The sequence below is a fragment of the Heterodontus francisci genome, chromosome 4 (genome assembly GCF_036365525.1).
Source record: "Heterodontus francisci isolate sHetFra1 chromosome 4, sHetFra1.hap1, whole genome shotgun sequence".
Taxonomy (NCBI): domain Eukaryota; kingdom Metazoa; phylum Chordata; class Chondrichthyes; order Heterodontiformes; family Heterodontidae; genus Heterodontus; species Heterodontus francisci.
The window spans coordinates 158,714,861-158,730,619 of record NC_090374.1 but is presented as its reverse complement, the minus strand read 5'-3'; the positions used below and the strand labels follow the sequence as shown (position 1 = coordinate 158,730,619).

Genomic DNA, 15,759 nt, shown 5'->3' with positions numbered 1-15,759 from the left:
GGGGATCGGCGACACACTGAATACCCCCAATCCCAAGGGATCACTGACACACTGAATATCCCTAACCCCAGCAGATCACAAACACACTGAATACCCCCAACCCAAGGGTGTCACTGACACACTAAATATTCCCAACCCCAGGGGATCACTGACACACTGAATACCCCCAGGCCCAGGGGATCACTGACACATCGAGTACCACAACCCCAGGGGATCACTGACACACTGAATACCCCCATTCCAGGGGATCACTGACACATGGAATATCCCCAACCCCAGGGGATCACTGACACACTGAATACCCCCAACCCAGGGGATCACTGACACACTGAATACCCCCAACCCAAGGGGATCGGCGACACACAGAATACCCCCAACCCAAGGGGATCACTGACACACTGAATACCCCCAACCCAAGGGGAGCAACGACACACTAAATACCCCCAACCCCAAGGGGATCACTGACACACTGAATACCCCCAACCCAAGGGGATCACTGACACACTGAATACACCCAAACCAAGGGATCACTGACACACTGAATACACCCAAACCAAGGGATCACTGACACACTGAATACCCCCAATCCAAGGGGATCACTGACACAGTGAATACCCCCAATCCAAGGGGATCACTGACACAGTGAATACCCCCAATCCAAGGGGATCACTGACACACTGAATACCCCCAACCCAAGGGGATCACTGACACACTGAATACCCCCAACCCAAGGGGATCACTGACACACTGAATAACCCCAACCCCCGGGGGATCACTGACACACTGAATACCCCAACTCCAGGGGATCACTGACACACTGAATACCCCCAACCAAATGCAGATCACAAATACACTGAATATCCCCAACCCCAGGGGATCGGCGACACACTGAATACCCCCAATCCCAAGGGATCACTGACACACTGAATATCCCTAACCCCAGCAGATCACAAACACACTGAATACCCCCAACCCCAGGCGATCACTGACACACTGAATACCCCCAACCCCAGGGGATCACTGACACACTGAATACCCCCAGGCCCAGGGGATCACTGACACATCGAGTACCACAACCCCAGGGGATCACTGACACACTGAATACCCCCATTCCAGGGGATCACTGACACATGGAATATCCCCAACCCCAGGGGATCACTGACACACTGAATACCCCCAACCCAGGGGATCACTGACACACTGAATATCCCCAACCCCAGGGGATCACTGACACACTGAATACCACCAATCCCAATGGATCACTGACACACTGAATACCCCCAACCCCAAGGGATCACTGACACATTGAATATCCCTAACCCCAGTAGATCACAAACACACTGAATAACCCCAACCCCCGGGGGATCACTGATACACTGAATACCCCCAACCCCCGGGGGATCACTGATACACTGAACACCCCCAACCCAAAGGGATCATTGAAACACTGAACACCCCCAACCCAGTGGATCACTGACACACTGAATACCCCCAACCCCAGGCAATCAGTGACACACTGAATACCCCAACCCCAGGGGATCACTGACACATTGAATACCCCCAACCCCAGCAGATCACAAACACACTGAATACCCCCAACCCCAGGGGATCGGCGACACACTGAATACCCCCAATCCCAAGGGATCACTGACACACTGAATATCCCTAACCCCAGCAGATCACAAACACACTGAATACCCCCAACCCAAGGGTGTCACTGACACACTAAATATTCCCAACCCCAGGGGATCACTGACACACTGAATACCCCCAGGCCCAGGGGATCACTGACACATCGAGTACCACAACCCCAGGGGATCACTGACACACTGAATACCCCCATTCCAGGGGATCACTGACACATGGAATATCCCCAACCCCAGGGGATCACTGACACACTGAATACCCCCAACCCAGGGGATCACTGACACACTGAATACCCCCAACCCAAGGGGATCGGCGACACACAGAATACCCCCAACCCAAGGGGATCACTGACACACTGAATACCCCCAACCCAAGGGGAGCAACGACACACTAAATACCCCCAACCCCAAGGGGATCACTGACACACTGAATACCCCCAACCCAAGGGGATCACTGACACACTGAATACACCCAAACCAAGGGATCACTGACACACTGAATACACCCAAACCAAGGGATCACTGACACACTGAATACCCCCAATCCAAGGGGATCACTGACACAGTGAATACCCCCAATCCAAGGGGATCACTGACACAGTGAATACCCCCAATCCAAGGGGATCACTGACACACTGAATACCCCCAACCCAAGGGGATCACTGACACACTGAATACCCCCAACCCAAGGGGATCACTGACACACTGAATAACCCCAACCCCCGGGGGATCACTGACACACTGAATACCCCAACTCCAGGGGATCACTGACACACTGAATACCCCCAACCAAATGCAGATCACAAATACACTGAATATCCCCAACCCCAGGGGATCGGCGACACACTGAATACCCCCAATCCCAAGGGATCACTGACACACTGAATATCCCTAACCCCAGCAGATCACAAACACACTGAATACCCCCAACCCCAGGCGATCACTGACACACTGAATACCCCCAACCCCAGGGGATCACTGACACACTGAATACCCCCAGGCCCAGGGGATCACTGACACATCGAGTACCACAACCCCAGGGGATCACTGACACACTGAATACCCCCATTCCAGGGGATCACTGACACATGGAATATCCCCAACCCCAGGGGATCACTGACACACTGAATACCCCCAACCCAGGGGATCACTGACACACTGAATACCCCCAACCCAAGGGGATCGGCGACACACAGAATACCCCCAACCCAAGGGGATCACTGACACACTGAATACCCCCAACCCAAGGGGAGCAACGACACACTAAATACCCCCAACCCCAAGGGGATCACTGACACACTGAATACCCCCAACCCAAGGGGATCACTGACACACTGAATACACCCAAACCAAGGGATCACTGACACACTGAATACACCCAAACCAAGGGATCACTGACACACTGAATACCCCCAATCCAAGGGGATCACTGACACAGTGAATACCCCCAATCCAAGGGGATCACTGACACAGTGAATACCCCCAATCCAAGGGGATCACTGACACACTGAATACCCCCAACCCAAGGGGATCACTGACACACTGAATACCCCCAACCCAAGGGGATCACTGACACACTGAATAACCCCAACCCCCGGGGGATCACTGACACACTGAATACCCCAACTCCAGGGGATCACTGACACACTGAATACCCCCAACCAAATGCAGATCACAAATACACTGAATATCCCCAACCCCAGGGGATCGGCGACACACTGAATACCCCCAATCCCAAGGGATCACTGACACACTGAATATCCCTAACCCCAGCAGATCACAAACACACTGAATACCCCCAACCCCAGGCGATCACTGACACACTGAATACCCCCAACCCAAGGGTGTCACTGACACACTAAATATTCCCAACCCCAGGGGATCACTGACACACTGAATACCCCCAACCCCAAGGGATCACTGACACACTGAATACCCCCAACCCCAGGGGATCACTGACACACTGAATACCCCAACCCCAGGGGATCACTGACACACTGAACACCCCCAACCCCAAGGGATCACTGACACACTGAATATCACCAACCCCAGGGGATCACTGACACACTGAATACCCCCAACCCGAAGGGATCACTGGCACACTGAATACACCCAAAAAAGGCAATCACTGACACACTGAAAACCCCAACCCCAGGGGATCACTGACACACTGAATACCCCCAACCCCAAGGGATCAATGACACACTGAATATCCCCAGCCCCCAGGGATCACTGATACACTGAATACCCCCAACCCCAGGGGGATCACTGACACACTGAATACCCCAACCCCAGGGGATCACTGACACACTGAATACCCCCAACACAAGGGGATCACTGACACACTGAATACCCCCAACCCCCGGGGGATCACTGGCAAATTGAATACCCCCAACCCCAGGGGATCACTGACACAGTGAATACCCCCAACCCAAGGGGATCACTGACACACTGAATACCCCAACCCAGTGGATCACTGACACACTGAATACCCCAAACCCCAGGGGATCACTGACACACTGAATACCCCCAACCCCAGCAGATCACAAACACACTGACTACCCCCAATCCCAGGCAATCACTGACACACTGAATACCCCAACCCCAGCAGATCACAACACACTGAATACCCCCAACCCCAGGCAATCACTGACACACTGAATACCCCCAACCCCAGGGGATCACTGACACACTGAATACCCCCAATCCCAAGGGATCACTGACACACTGAATACCCCCAACCCCAAGGCATCACTGACACATTGAATATCCCTAACCCCAGTAGATCACAAACACACTGAATACCCCCAACCCCAGGCGATCACTGACACACTGAATATCCCCAACCCCAGGGGATCACTGACACACTGAATACCCCCAACCCCAAGGGATCACTGACACACTGAATATCCCCAGCCCCCAGGGATCACTGATACACTGAATACCCCCAACCTCAGGGGGATCACTGACACACTGAATACCCCCAACCCCTGGGGGATCACTGACACACTGAATACCCCCAACCCCTGGGGGATCACTGACACACTGAATACCCCCAACACAAGGGGATCACTGACACACTGAATACCCCCAACCCCCGGGGGATCACTGACAAATTGAATACCCCCAACCCCAGGGGATCACTGACACAGTGAATACCCCCAATCCAAGGGGATCACTGACACAGTGAATACACCCAAACCAAGGGATCACTGACACACTGAATACCCCCAATCCAAGGGGATCACTGACACACTGAATACCCCCAATCCAAGGGGATCACTGACACACTGAATACCCCCAACCCAAGGGGATCACTGACACACTGAATACCCCCAACCCAAGGGGATCACTGACACACTGAATAACCCCAACCCCCGGGGGATCACTGACACACTGAATACCCCAACTCCAGGGGATCACTGACACACTGAATACCCCCAACCAAATGCAGATCACAAATACACTGAATATCCCCAACCCCAGGGGATCGGCGACACACTGAATACCCCCAATCCCAAGGGATCACTGACACACTGAATATCCCTAACCCCAGCAGATCACAAACACACTGAATACCCCCAACCCCAGGCAATCACTGACACATTGAATACCCCCAACCCCAGGCGATCACTGACACACTGAATACCCCCAACCCAAGGGTGTCACTGACACACTAAATATTCCCAACCCCAGGGGATCACTGACACACTGAATACCCCCAACCCCAAGGGATCACTGACACACTGAATACCCCCAACCCCAGGGGATCACTGACACATTGAATACCCCAACCCCAGGGGATCACTGACACACTGAATACCCCCAACCCCAAGGGATCACTGACACACTGAATATCACCAACCCCAGGGGATCACTGACACACTGAATACCCCCAACCCCAAGGGATCAATGACACACTGAATATCCCCAGCCCCCAGGGATCACTGATACACTGAATACCCCCAACCCCAGGGGGATCACTGACACACTGAATACCCCCAACCCCTGGGGGATCACTGACACACTGAATACCCCCAACACAAGGGGATCACTGACACACTGAATACCCCCAACCCCCGGGGGATCACTGGCAAATTGAATACCCCCAACCCCAGGGGATCACTGACACAGTGAATACCCCCAACCCAAGGGGATCACTGACACACTGAATACCCCAACCCAGTGGATCACTGACACACTGAATACCCCAAACCCCAGGGGATCACTGACACACTGAATACCCCCAACCCCAGCAGATCACAAACACACTGACTACCCCCAATCCCAGGCAATCACTGACACACTGAATACCCCAACCCCAGCAGATCACAAACACACTGAATACCCCCAACCCCAGGCAATCACTGACACACTGAATACCCCCAACCCCAGGGGATCACTGACACACTGAATACCCCCAATCCCAAGGGATCACTGACACACTGAATACCCCCAACCCCAAGGCATCACTGACACATTGAATATCCCTAACCCCAGTAGATCACAAACACACTGAATACCCCCAACCCCAGGCGATCACTGACACACTGAATATCCCCAACCCCAGGGGATCACTGACACACTGAATACCCCCAACCCCAAGGGATCACTGACACACTGAATATCCCCAGCCCCCAGGGATCACTGATACACTGAATACCCCCAACCCCAGGGGGATCACTGACACACTGAATACCCCCAACCCCTGGGGGATCACTGACACACTGAATACCCCCAACCCCTGGGGGATCACTGACACACTGAATACCCCCAACACAAGGGGATCACTGACACACTGAATACCCCCAACCCCAAGGGATCACTGACACACTGAATATCCCCAGCCCCCAGGGATCACTGATACACTGAATACCCCCAACCCCTGGGGATCACTGACACACTGAATACCCCCAACCCCAAGGGGATCACTGACACACTGAATACCCCCAACACAAGGGGATCACTGACACACTGAATACCCCCAACCCCCGGGGGATCACTGACAAATTGAATACCCCCAACCCCAGGGGATCACTGACACAGTGAACACCCCCAACCCAAGGGGATCACTGACACACTGAATACCCCAACCCAGTGGATCACTGACACACGGAATACCCCAAACCCCAGATCACAAACACACTGAATACCCCCAACCCCAGGCAATCACTGACACACTGAATACCCCCAACCCCAGTAGATCACAAACACACTGAATACACCCAACCCCAGGCGATCACTGACACACTGAATACCCCAAACCCCAGGGGATCACTGACACACTGAATACCCCCAACCCCAGGCAATCAGTGACACATTGAATACCCCCAACCCCGGGGGTCACTGACATATTGAATACCCCCAATCCCAGGGGATCACTGACACACTGAATATCCCCAACCCAGGGGATCACTGACACACTGAACACCCCAACCCCAGGGGATCACTGACACACTGAACACCCCCAACCCCAGGGGATCACTGACACACTGAATACCCCAACCCCAGGGGATTACTGACACACTGAATACCCCAAGCGCAGGTGATCACTGACACACTGAATCCCCCAACCCCAGGGGATCACTGACACACTGAATACCCCCAACCCAAGGGGATCACTGACACACTGAATACCCCCAACCCTTGGAGATCACTGACACATTGAATACCCCCAACCCAAGGAGATCACTGACACACTGAATACCCCCAACCCAAGGGGATCACTGACACACTGAATACCCTCAACCCCTGGGGATCACTGACACACTGAATACCCCTACCGGCAGGAGATCACTGACACATTGAATACCCCTACCGGCAGGAGATCACTGACACATTGAATACCCCTAACCGCAGGAGATCACTGACACACTGAATACCCCTACCGGCAGGAGATCACTGACACATTGAATACCCCAACCCAGGGGATCACTGACACATTGAATACCCCAACCCAGGGGATCACTGACACATTGAATACCCCAACCCAGGAGATCACTGACACACTGAATACCCCCAACCCAGGAGATCACTGACACATTGAATACCCCTACCGGCAGGAGATCACTGACACATTGAATACCCCTAACCGCAGGAGATCACTGACACACTGAATACCCCTACCGGCAGGAGATCACTGACACATTGAATACCCCAACCCAGGGGATCACTGACACATTGAATACCCCAACCCAGGGGATCACTGACACATTGAATACCCCAACCCAGGAGATCACTGACACACTGAATACCCCTACCGGCAGGAGATCACTGACACATTGAATACCCCAACCCAGGGGATCACTGGCACATTGAATACCCCAACCCAGGAGATCACTGACACACTGAATACCCCCAACCCAGGAGATCACTGACACACTGAATACCCCCAACCCAGGGAATTACTGACACATTGAATACCCCAACCCAGGAGATCACTGACACACTGAATACCCCCAACCCAGGGGATTACTGACACATTGAATACCCCAACCCAGGGGATTACTGACACATTGAATACCCCAACCCAGGAGATCACTGACACATTGAATACCCCAACCCAGGGGATTACTGACACATTGAATACCCTTACCAGCAGGAGATCACTGACACATTGAATACCCCTAACCGCAGGAGATCACTGACACATTGAATACCCCAACCCAGGGGATCACTGACACATTGAATACCCCAACCCAGGGGGTCACTGACACATTGAATACCCCAACCCAGGGGATCACTGATACATTGAATACCCCAACCCTTGGAGATCACTGACACATTGAATACCCCCAACCCAAGGAGATCACTGACACACTGAATACCCCCAACCCAAGGGGATCACTGACACATTGAATACCCCCAACCCCGGAGGATCACTGACACACTGAATACCCCTACCGGCAGGAGATCACTGACACATTGAATACCCCTAACCGCAGGAGATCACTGACACACTGAATACCCTCAACCCCTGGGGATCACTGGCACATTGAATACCCCAACCCAGGAGATCACTGACACACTGAATACCCCCAACCCAGGAGATCACTGACACATTGAATAGCCCAACCCAGGGGATCACTGACACATTGAATACCCCAACCCAGGGGATCACTGACACACTGAATACCCCCAACCCAGGAGATCACTGACACACTGAATACCCCCAACCCAGGGGATTACTGACACATTGAATACCCCAACCCAGGAGATCACTGACACATTGAATACCCCAACCCAGGGGGTCAGGCACGCTGAAAGCTCCCCGAGTTGGCAGCTCGGACACCTGCGACTCTCTCCCCCGGCTCTGGATGTCGAGGAGTCGCCACCGGGCAACAGGCCGGACCAGGATATGTGCCGGCTTTTCCTGCTGCTCTCGACCCGGGCCCTGCTCCCTTACCCTCGGCGATAACCCGCTTGATCCGCAGCTTCACATCGCCCAATTCCACCGTCTGACCCACGAAGTCGTTGTGATCGCGGCCGGCGGCGAAGCCCGGGGAGCCGGACAGGAAGTCGAAGGCCGATTGGAAGATGGACATTACGGCGGGGAAGAGGCCGGGCTGAGAGAGGCCGCGGGACCGGGCCTAGCCAGGCCAGAGCTGGGGGTGGGACGCACGGGCAGGCGGGAGGCCGGGACCGGGACCGGGACCGGGACCGGGACCTGGATCGGGATCAGTGACTGCACTCCCGAAACCCGCTACGATCCGGATCAGGCGGCGCCGCTTCCGCAACAACGTCACCGGCTGAGGGGAGGGGTCAGAGAGAGAGAGAGAATGTGGCAGGGAAATAGAGAGAGAAAATGTGGCACGGAAAAAAAGAGAGAGAATGTGGCAGGGAAATAGAGAGAGAGAATGTGGCACGGAAAAAAAGAGAGAGAGAGAGAGAGAATGTGGCAGGGAAATAGAGAGAGAGAATGTGGCAGGGAAATAGAGAGAGAAAATGTGGCACGGAAAAAAAGAGAGAGAATGTGGCAGGGAAATAGAGAGAGAGAATGTGGCAGGGAAATAGAGAGAGAGAGAGAATGTGGCAGGGAAATAGAGAGAGAAAATGTGGCAGGGAAATAGAGAGAGAGAGAGAATGTGGCAGGGAAATAGAGAGAGAAAATGTGGCAGGGAAATAGAGAGAGAGAGAGAGAGAGAGAATGTGGCAGGGAAAAAAAGAGAGAGAATGTGGCAGGGAAATAAAGAGAGAGAGAGAGAGAGAATGTGGCAGGGAAAAAAAGAGAGAGAATGTGGCAGGGAAATAAAGAGAGAGAGAGAGAGAGAATGTGGCAGGGAAAAAAAGAGAGAGAATGTGGCAGGGAAATAGAGAGAGAGAATGTGGCAGGGAAATAGAGAGAGAGAGAATGTGGCAGGGAAATAAAGAGAGAGAGAGAGAATGTGGCAGGGAAATAGAGAGAGAGAGAGAGAATGTGGCAGGGAAATAGAGAGAGAGAATGTGGCAGGGAAATAGAGAGAGAAAATGTGGCACGGAAAAAAAGAGAGAGAATGTGGCAGGGAAATAGAGAGAGAGAATGTGGCAGGGAAATAGAGAGAGAGAGAGAATGTGGCAGGGAAATAGAGAGAGAAAATGTGGCAGGGAAATAGAGAGAGAAAATGTGGCAGGGAAATAGAGAGAGAGAATGTGGCAGGGAAATAGAGAGAGAGAATGTGGCAGGGAAATAGAGAGAGAAAATGTGGCACGGAAATAGAGAGAGAGAGAGAGAGAATGTGGCAGGGAAATAGAGAGAGAAAATGTGGCAGGGAAATAAAGAGAGAGAGAGAGAGAGAATGTGGCAGGGAAATAGAGAGAGAAAATGTGGCAGGGAAAAAAAGAGAGAGAATGTGGCAGGGAAATAGAGAGAGAGAGAGAGAGAGAGAGAATGTGGCAGGGAAAAAGAGAGAGAAAATGTGGCAGGGAAAAAGAGAGAGAGAATGTGGCAGGGAAATAGAGAGAGAGAATGTGGCAGGGAAATAGAGAGAGAGAATGTGGCAGGGAAATAGAGAGAGAGAATGTGGCAGGGAAATAGAGAGAGAGAATGTGGCAGGGAAAAAGAGAGAGAATGTGGCAGGGAAATAGAGAGAGAAAATGTGGCAGGGAAATAGAGAGAGAGAATGTGGCAGGGAAATAGAGAGAGAGAATGTGGCAGGGAAATAGAGAGAGAAAATGTGGCACGGAAAAAAAGAGAGAGAATGTGGCAGGGAAATAGAGAGAGAGAATGTGGCAGGGAAATAGAGAGAGAGAGAGAATGTGGCAGGGAAATAGAGAGAGAGAATGTGGCAGGGAAATAGAGAGAGAAAATGTGGCAGGGAAAAAAAGAGAGAGAATGTGGCAGGGAAATAGAGAGAGAGAATGTGGCAGGGAAATAGAGAGAGAAAATGTGGCAGGGAAATAGAGAGAGAGAATGTGGCAGGGAAATAGAGAGAGAGAATGTGGCAGGGAAATAGAGAGAGAGAATGTGGCAGGGAAATAGAGAGAGAAAATGTGGCACGGAAATAGAGAGAGAGAGAGAGAGAATGTGGCAGGGAAATAGAGAGAGAAAATGTGGCAGGGAAATAAAGAGAGAGAGAGAGAGAGAATGTGGCAGGGAAATAGAGAGAGAAAATGTGGCAGGGAAAAAAAGAGAGAGAATGTGGCAGGGAAATAAAGAGAGAGAGAGAGAGAGAATGTGGCAGGGAAATAGAGAGAGAAAATGTGGCAGGGAAAAAAAGAGAGAGAATGTGGCAGGGAAATAGAGAGAGAGAGAGAGAGAGAGAGAGAATGTGGCAGGGAAATAGAGAGAGAGAATGTGGCAGGGAAATAGAGAGAGAAAATGTGGCAGGGAAAAAAGAGAGAGAATGTGGCAGGGAAATAGAGAGAGAAAATGTGGCAGGGAAATAGAGAGAGAAAATGTGGCAGGGAAATAGAGAGAGAGAATGTGGCAGGGAAATAGAGAGAGAGAATGTGGCAGGGAAATAGAGAGAGAGAATGTGGCAGGGAAATAGAGAGAGAAAATGTGGCAGAGGAAAAAAGAGAGAAAATGTGGCAGGGAAATAGAGAGAGAGAATGTGGCAGGGAAATAGAGAGAGAGAGAGAGAATGTGGCAGGGAAATAGAGAGAGAGAATGTGGCAGGGAAATAGAGAGAGAAAATGTGGCAGGGAAAAAAAGAGAGAGAATGTGGCAGGGAAATAGAGAGAGAGAATGTGGCAGGGAAATAGAGAGAGAGAATGTGGCAGGGAAATAGAGAGAGAGAATGTGGCAGGGAAATAGAGAGAGAGAATGTGGCAGGGAAATAGAGAGAGAGAATGTGGCAGGGAAATAGAGAGAGAAAATGTGGCACGGAAATAGAGAGAGAGAGAGAGAGAATGTGGCAGGGAAATAGAGAGAGAAAATGTGGCAGGGAAATAGAGAGAGAGAATGTGGCAGGGAAATAGAGAGAGAAAATGTGGCACGGAAATAGAGAGAGACAGAGAGACAATGTGGCAGGGAAATAGAGAGAGAAAATGTGGCAGGGAAATAAAGAGAGAGAATGTGGCAGGGAAATAGAGAGAGAGAGAGAGAGAATGTGGCAGGGAAATAGAGAGAGAAAATGTGGCACGGAAATAGAGAGAGAGAATGTGGCAGGGAAATAAAGAGAGAGAGAGAGAATGTGGCAGGGAAATAAAGAGAGAGAGAGAGAGAATGTGGCAGGGAAATACAGAGAGAAAATGTGGCAGGGAAATAAAGAGAGAGAGAGAGAATGTGGCAGGGAAATAAAGAGAGAGAGAGAGAGAATGTGGCAGGGAAATAAAGAGAGAGAGAGAGAGAGAATGTGGCAGGGAAATAAAGAGAGAGAATGTGGCAGGGAAATAGAGAGAGAGTGGAGAGAGAATGTGGCAGGGAAATAGAGAGAGAAAATGTGGCACGGAAATAGAGAGAGAGAATGTGGCAGGGAAATAAAGAGAGAGAGAGAGAATGTGGCAGGGAAATAAAGAGAGAGAGAGAGAGAATGTGGCAGGGAAATAGAGAGAGAGAGAGAATGTGGCAGGGAAATAGAGAGAGAAAATGTGGCAGGGAAATAAAGAGAGAGAGAGAGAATGTGGCAGGGAAATAAAGAGAGAGAGAGAGAGAATGTGGCAGGGAAATAAAGAGAGAGAGAGAGAGAATGTGGCAGGGAAATAGAGAGAGAGAATGTGGCAGGGAAATAAAGAGAGAGAGAGAGAATGTGGCAGGGAAATAGAGAGAGAGAATGTGGCAGGGAAATAGAGAGAGAAAATGTGGCACGGAAAAAAAGAGAGAGAATGTGGCAGGGAAATAGAGAGAGAGAATGTGGCAGGGAAATAGAGAGAGAGAGAGAATGTGGCAGGGAAATAGAGAGAGAAAATGTGGCAGGGAAATAGAGAGAGAAAATGTGGCAGGGAAATAGAGAGAGAGAATGTGGCAGGGAAATAGAGAGAGAAAATGTGGCACGGAAATAGAGAGAGAGAGAGAGAGAATGTGGCAGGGAAATAGAGAGAGAAAATGTGGCAGGGAAATAAAGAGAGAGAGAGAGAGAGAATGTGGCAGGGAAATAGAGAGAGAAAATGTGGCAGGGAAAAAAAGAGAGAGAATGTGGCAGGGAAATAGAGAGAGAGAGAGAGAGAGAGAGAATGTGGCAGGGAAAAAGAGAGAGAAAATGTGGCAGGGAAAAAGAGAGAGAGAATGTGGCAGGGAAATAGAGAGAGAGAATGTGGCAGGGAAATAGAGAGAGAGAATGTGGCAGGGAAATAGAGAGAGAGAATGTGGCAGGGAAATAGAGAGAGAGAATGTGGCAGGGAAAAAGAGAGAGAATGTGGCAGGGAAATAGAGAGAGAAAATGTGGCAGGGAAATAGAGAGAGAGAATGTGGCAGGGAAATAGAGAGAGAGAATGTGGCAGGGAAATAGAGAGAGAAAATGTGGCACGGAAAAAAAGAGAGAGAATGTGGCAGGGAAATAGAGAGAGAGAATGTGGCAGGGAAATAGAGAGAGAGAGAGAATGTGGCAGGGAAATAGAGAGAGAGAATGTGGCAGGGAAATAGAGAGAGAAAATGTGGCAGGGAAAAAAAGAGAGAGAATGTGGCAGGGAAATAGAGAGAGAGAATGTGGCAGGGAAATAGAGAGAGAAAATGTGGCAGGGAAATAGAGAGAGAGAATGTGGCAGGGAAATAGAGAGAGAGAATGTGGCAGGGAAATAGAGAGAGAGAATGTGGCAGGGAAATAGAGAGAGAAAATGTGGCACGGAAATAGAGAGAGAGAGAGAGAGAATGTGGCAGGGAAATAGAGAGAGAAAATGTGGCAGGGAAATAAAGAGAGAGAGAGAGAGAGAATGTGGCAGGGAAATAGAGAGAGAAAATGTGGCAGGGAAAAAAAGAGAGAGAATGTGGCAGGGAAATAAAGAGAGAGAGAGAGAGAGAATGTGGCAGGGAAATAGAGAGAGAAAATGTGGCAGGGAAAAAAAGAGAGAATGTGGCAGGGAAATAGAGAGAGAGAGAGAGAGAGAGAGAGAATGTGGCAGGGAAATAGAGAGAGAGAATGTGGCAGGGAAATAGAGAGAGAAAATGTGGCAGGGAAAAAAGAGAGAGAATGTGGCAGGGAAATAGAGAGAGAAAATGTGGCAGGGAAATAGAGAGAGAAAATGTGGCAGGGAAATAGAGAGAGAGAATGTGGCAGGGAAATAGAGAGAGAGAATGTGGCAGGGAAATAGAGAGAGAGAATGTGGCAGGGAAATAGAGAGAGAAAATGTGGCAGAGGAAAAAAGAGAGAAAATGTGGCAGGGAAATAGAGAGAGAGAATGTGGCAGGGAAATAGAGAGAGAGAGAGAGAGAGAGAGAATGTGGCAGGGAAAAAGAGAGAGAAAATGTGGCAGGGAAAAAGAGAGAGAGAATGTGGCAGGGAAATAGAGAGAGAGAATGTGGCAGGGAAATAGAGAGAGAAAATGTGGCACGGAAAAAAAGAGAGAGAATGTGGCAGGGAAATAGAGAGAGAGAATGTGGCAGGGAAATAGAGAGAGAGAGAGAATGTGGCAGGGAAATAGAGAGAGAGAATGTGGCAGGGAAATAGAGAGAGAAAATGTGGCAGGGAAAAAAAGAGAGAGAATGTGGCAGGGAAATAGAGAGAGAGAATGTGGCAGGGAAATAGAGAGAGAAAATGTGGCAGGGAAATAGAGAGAGAGAATGTGGCAGGGAAATAGAGAGAGAGAATGTGGCAGGGAAATAGAGAGAGAGAATGTGGCAGGGAAATAGAGAGAGAAAATGTGGCACGGAAATAGAGAGAGAGAGAGAGAGAATGTGGCAGGGAAATAGAGAGAGAAAATGTGGCAGGGAAATAAAGAGAGAGAGAGAGAGAGAATGTGGCAGGGAAATAGAGAGAGAAAATGTGGCAGGGAAAAAAAGAGAGAGAATGTGGCAGGGAAATAAAGAGAGAGAGAGAGAGAGAATGTGGCAGGGAAATAGAGAGAGAAAATGTGGCAGGGAAAAAAAGAGAGAGAATGTGGCAGGGAAATAGAGAGAGAGAGAGAGAGAGAGAGAGAATGTGGCAGGGAAATAGAGAGAGAGAATGTGGCAGGGAAATAGAGAGAGAAAATGTGGCAGGGAAAAAAGAGAGAGAATGTGGCAGGGAAATAGAGAGAGAAAATGTGGCAGGGAAATAGAGAGAGAAAATGTGGCAGGGAAATAGAGAGAGAGAATGTGGCAGGGAAATAGAGAGAGAGAATGTGGCAGGGAAATAGAGAGAGAGAATGTGGCAGGGAAATAGAGAGAGAAAATGTGGCAGAGGAAAAAAGAGAGAAAATGTGGCAGGGAAATAGAGAGAGAGAATGTGGCAGGGAAATAGAGAGAGAGAGAGAGAATGTGGCAGGGAAATAGAGAGAGAGAATGTGGCAGGGAAATAGAGAGAGAAAATGTGGCAGGGAAAAAAAGAGAGAGAATGTGGCAGGGAAATAGAGAGAGAGAATGTGGCAGGGAAATAGAGAGAGAGAATGTGGCAGGGAAATAGAGAGAGAGAATGTGGCAGGGAAATAGAGAGAGAGAATGTGGCAGGGAAATAGAGAGAGAGAATGTGGCAGGGAAATAGAGAGAGAAAATGTGGCACGGAAATAGAGAGAGAGAGAGAGAGAATGTGGCAGGGAAATAGAGAGAGAAAATGTGGCAGGG

At 50.2% G+C, this 15,759-nt stretch overlaps 1 protein-coding gene across 2 annotated transcripts in view; it reads right to left on the bottom strand.

The window, feature by feature from the left end:
* The window catches only part of gak (cyclin G associated kinase), a 134,521-nt gene extending 125,117 nt beyond the window's left edge, over positions 1–9,404 (bottom strand). For both annotated transcript variants that reach the window (XM_068030463.1, XM_068030464.1), the window contains exon 1: positions 9,052–9,404. In XM_068030463.1, coding sequence (XP_067886564.1) covers positions 9,052–9,190 — 139 coding nt within the window. In that variant the 5' untranslated portion in view covers positions 9,191–9,404. The remainder of the gene's footprint in view (positions 1–9,051) is intronic.
* Between the last annotated feature and the right edge of the window lie 6,355 nt (positions 9,405–15,759).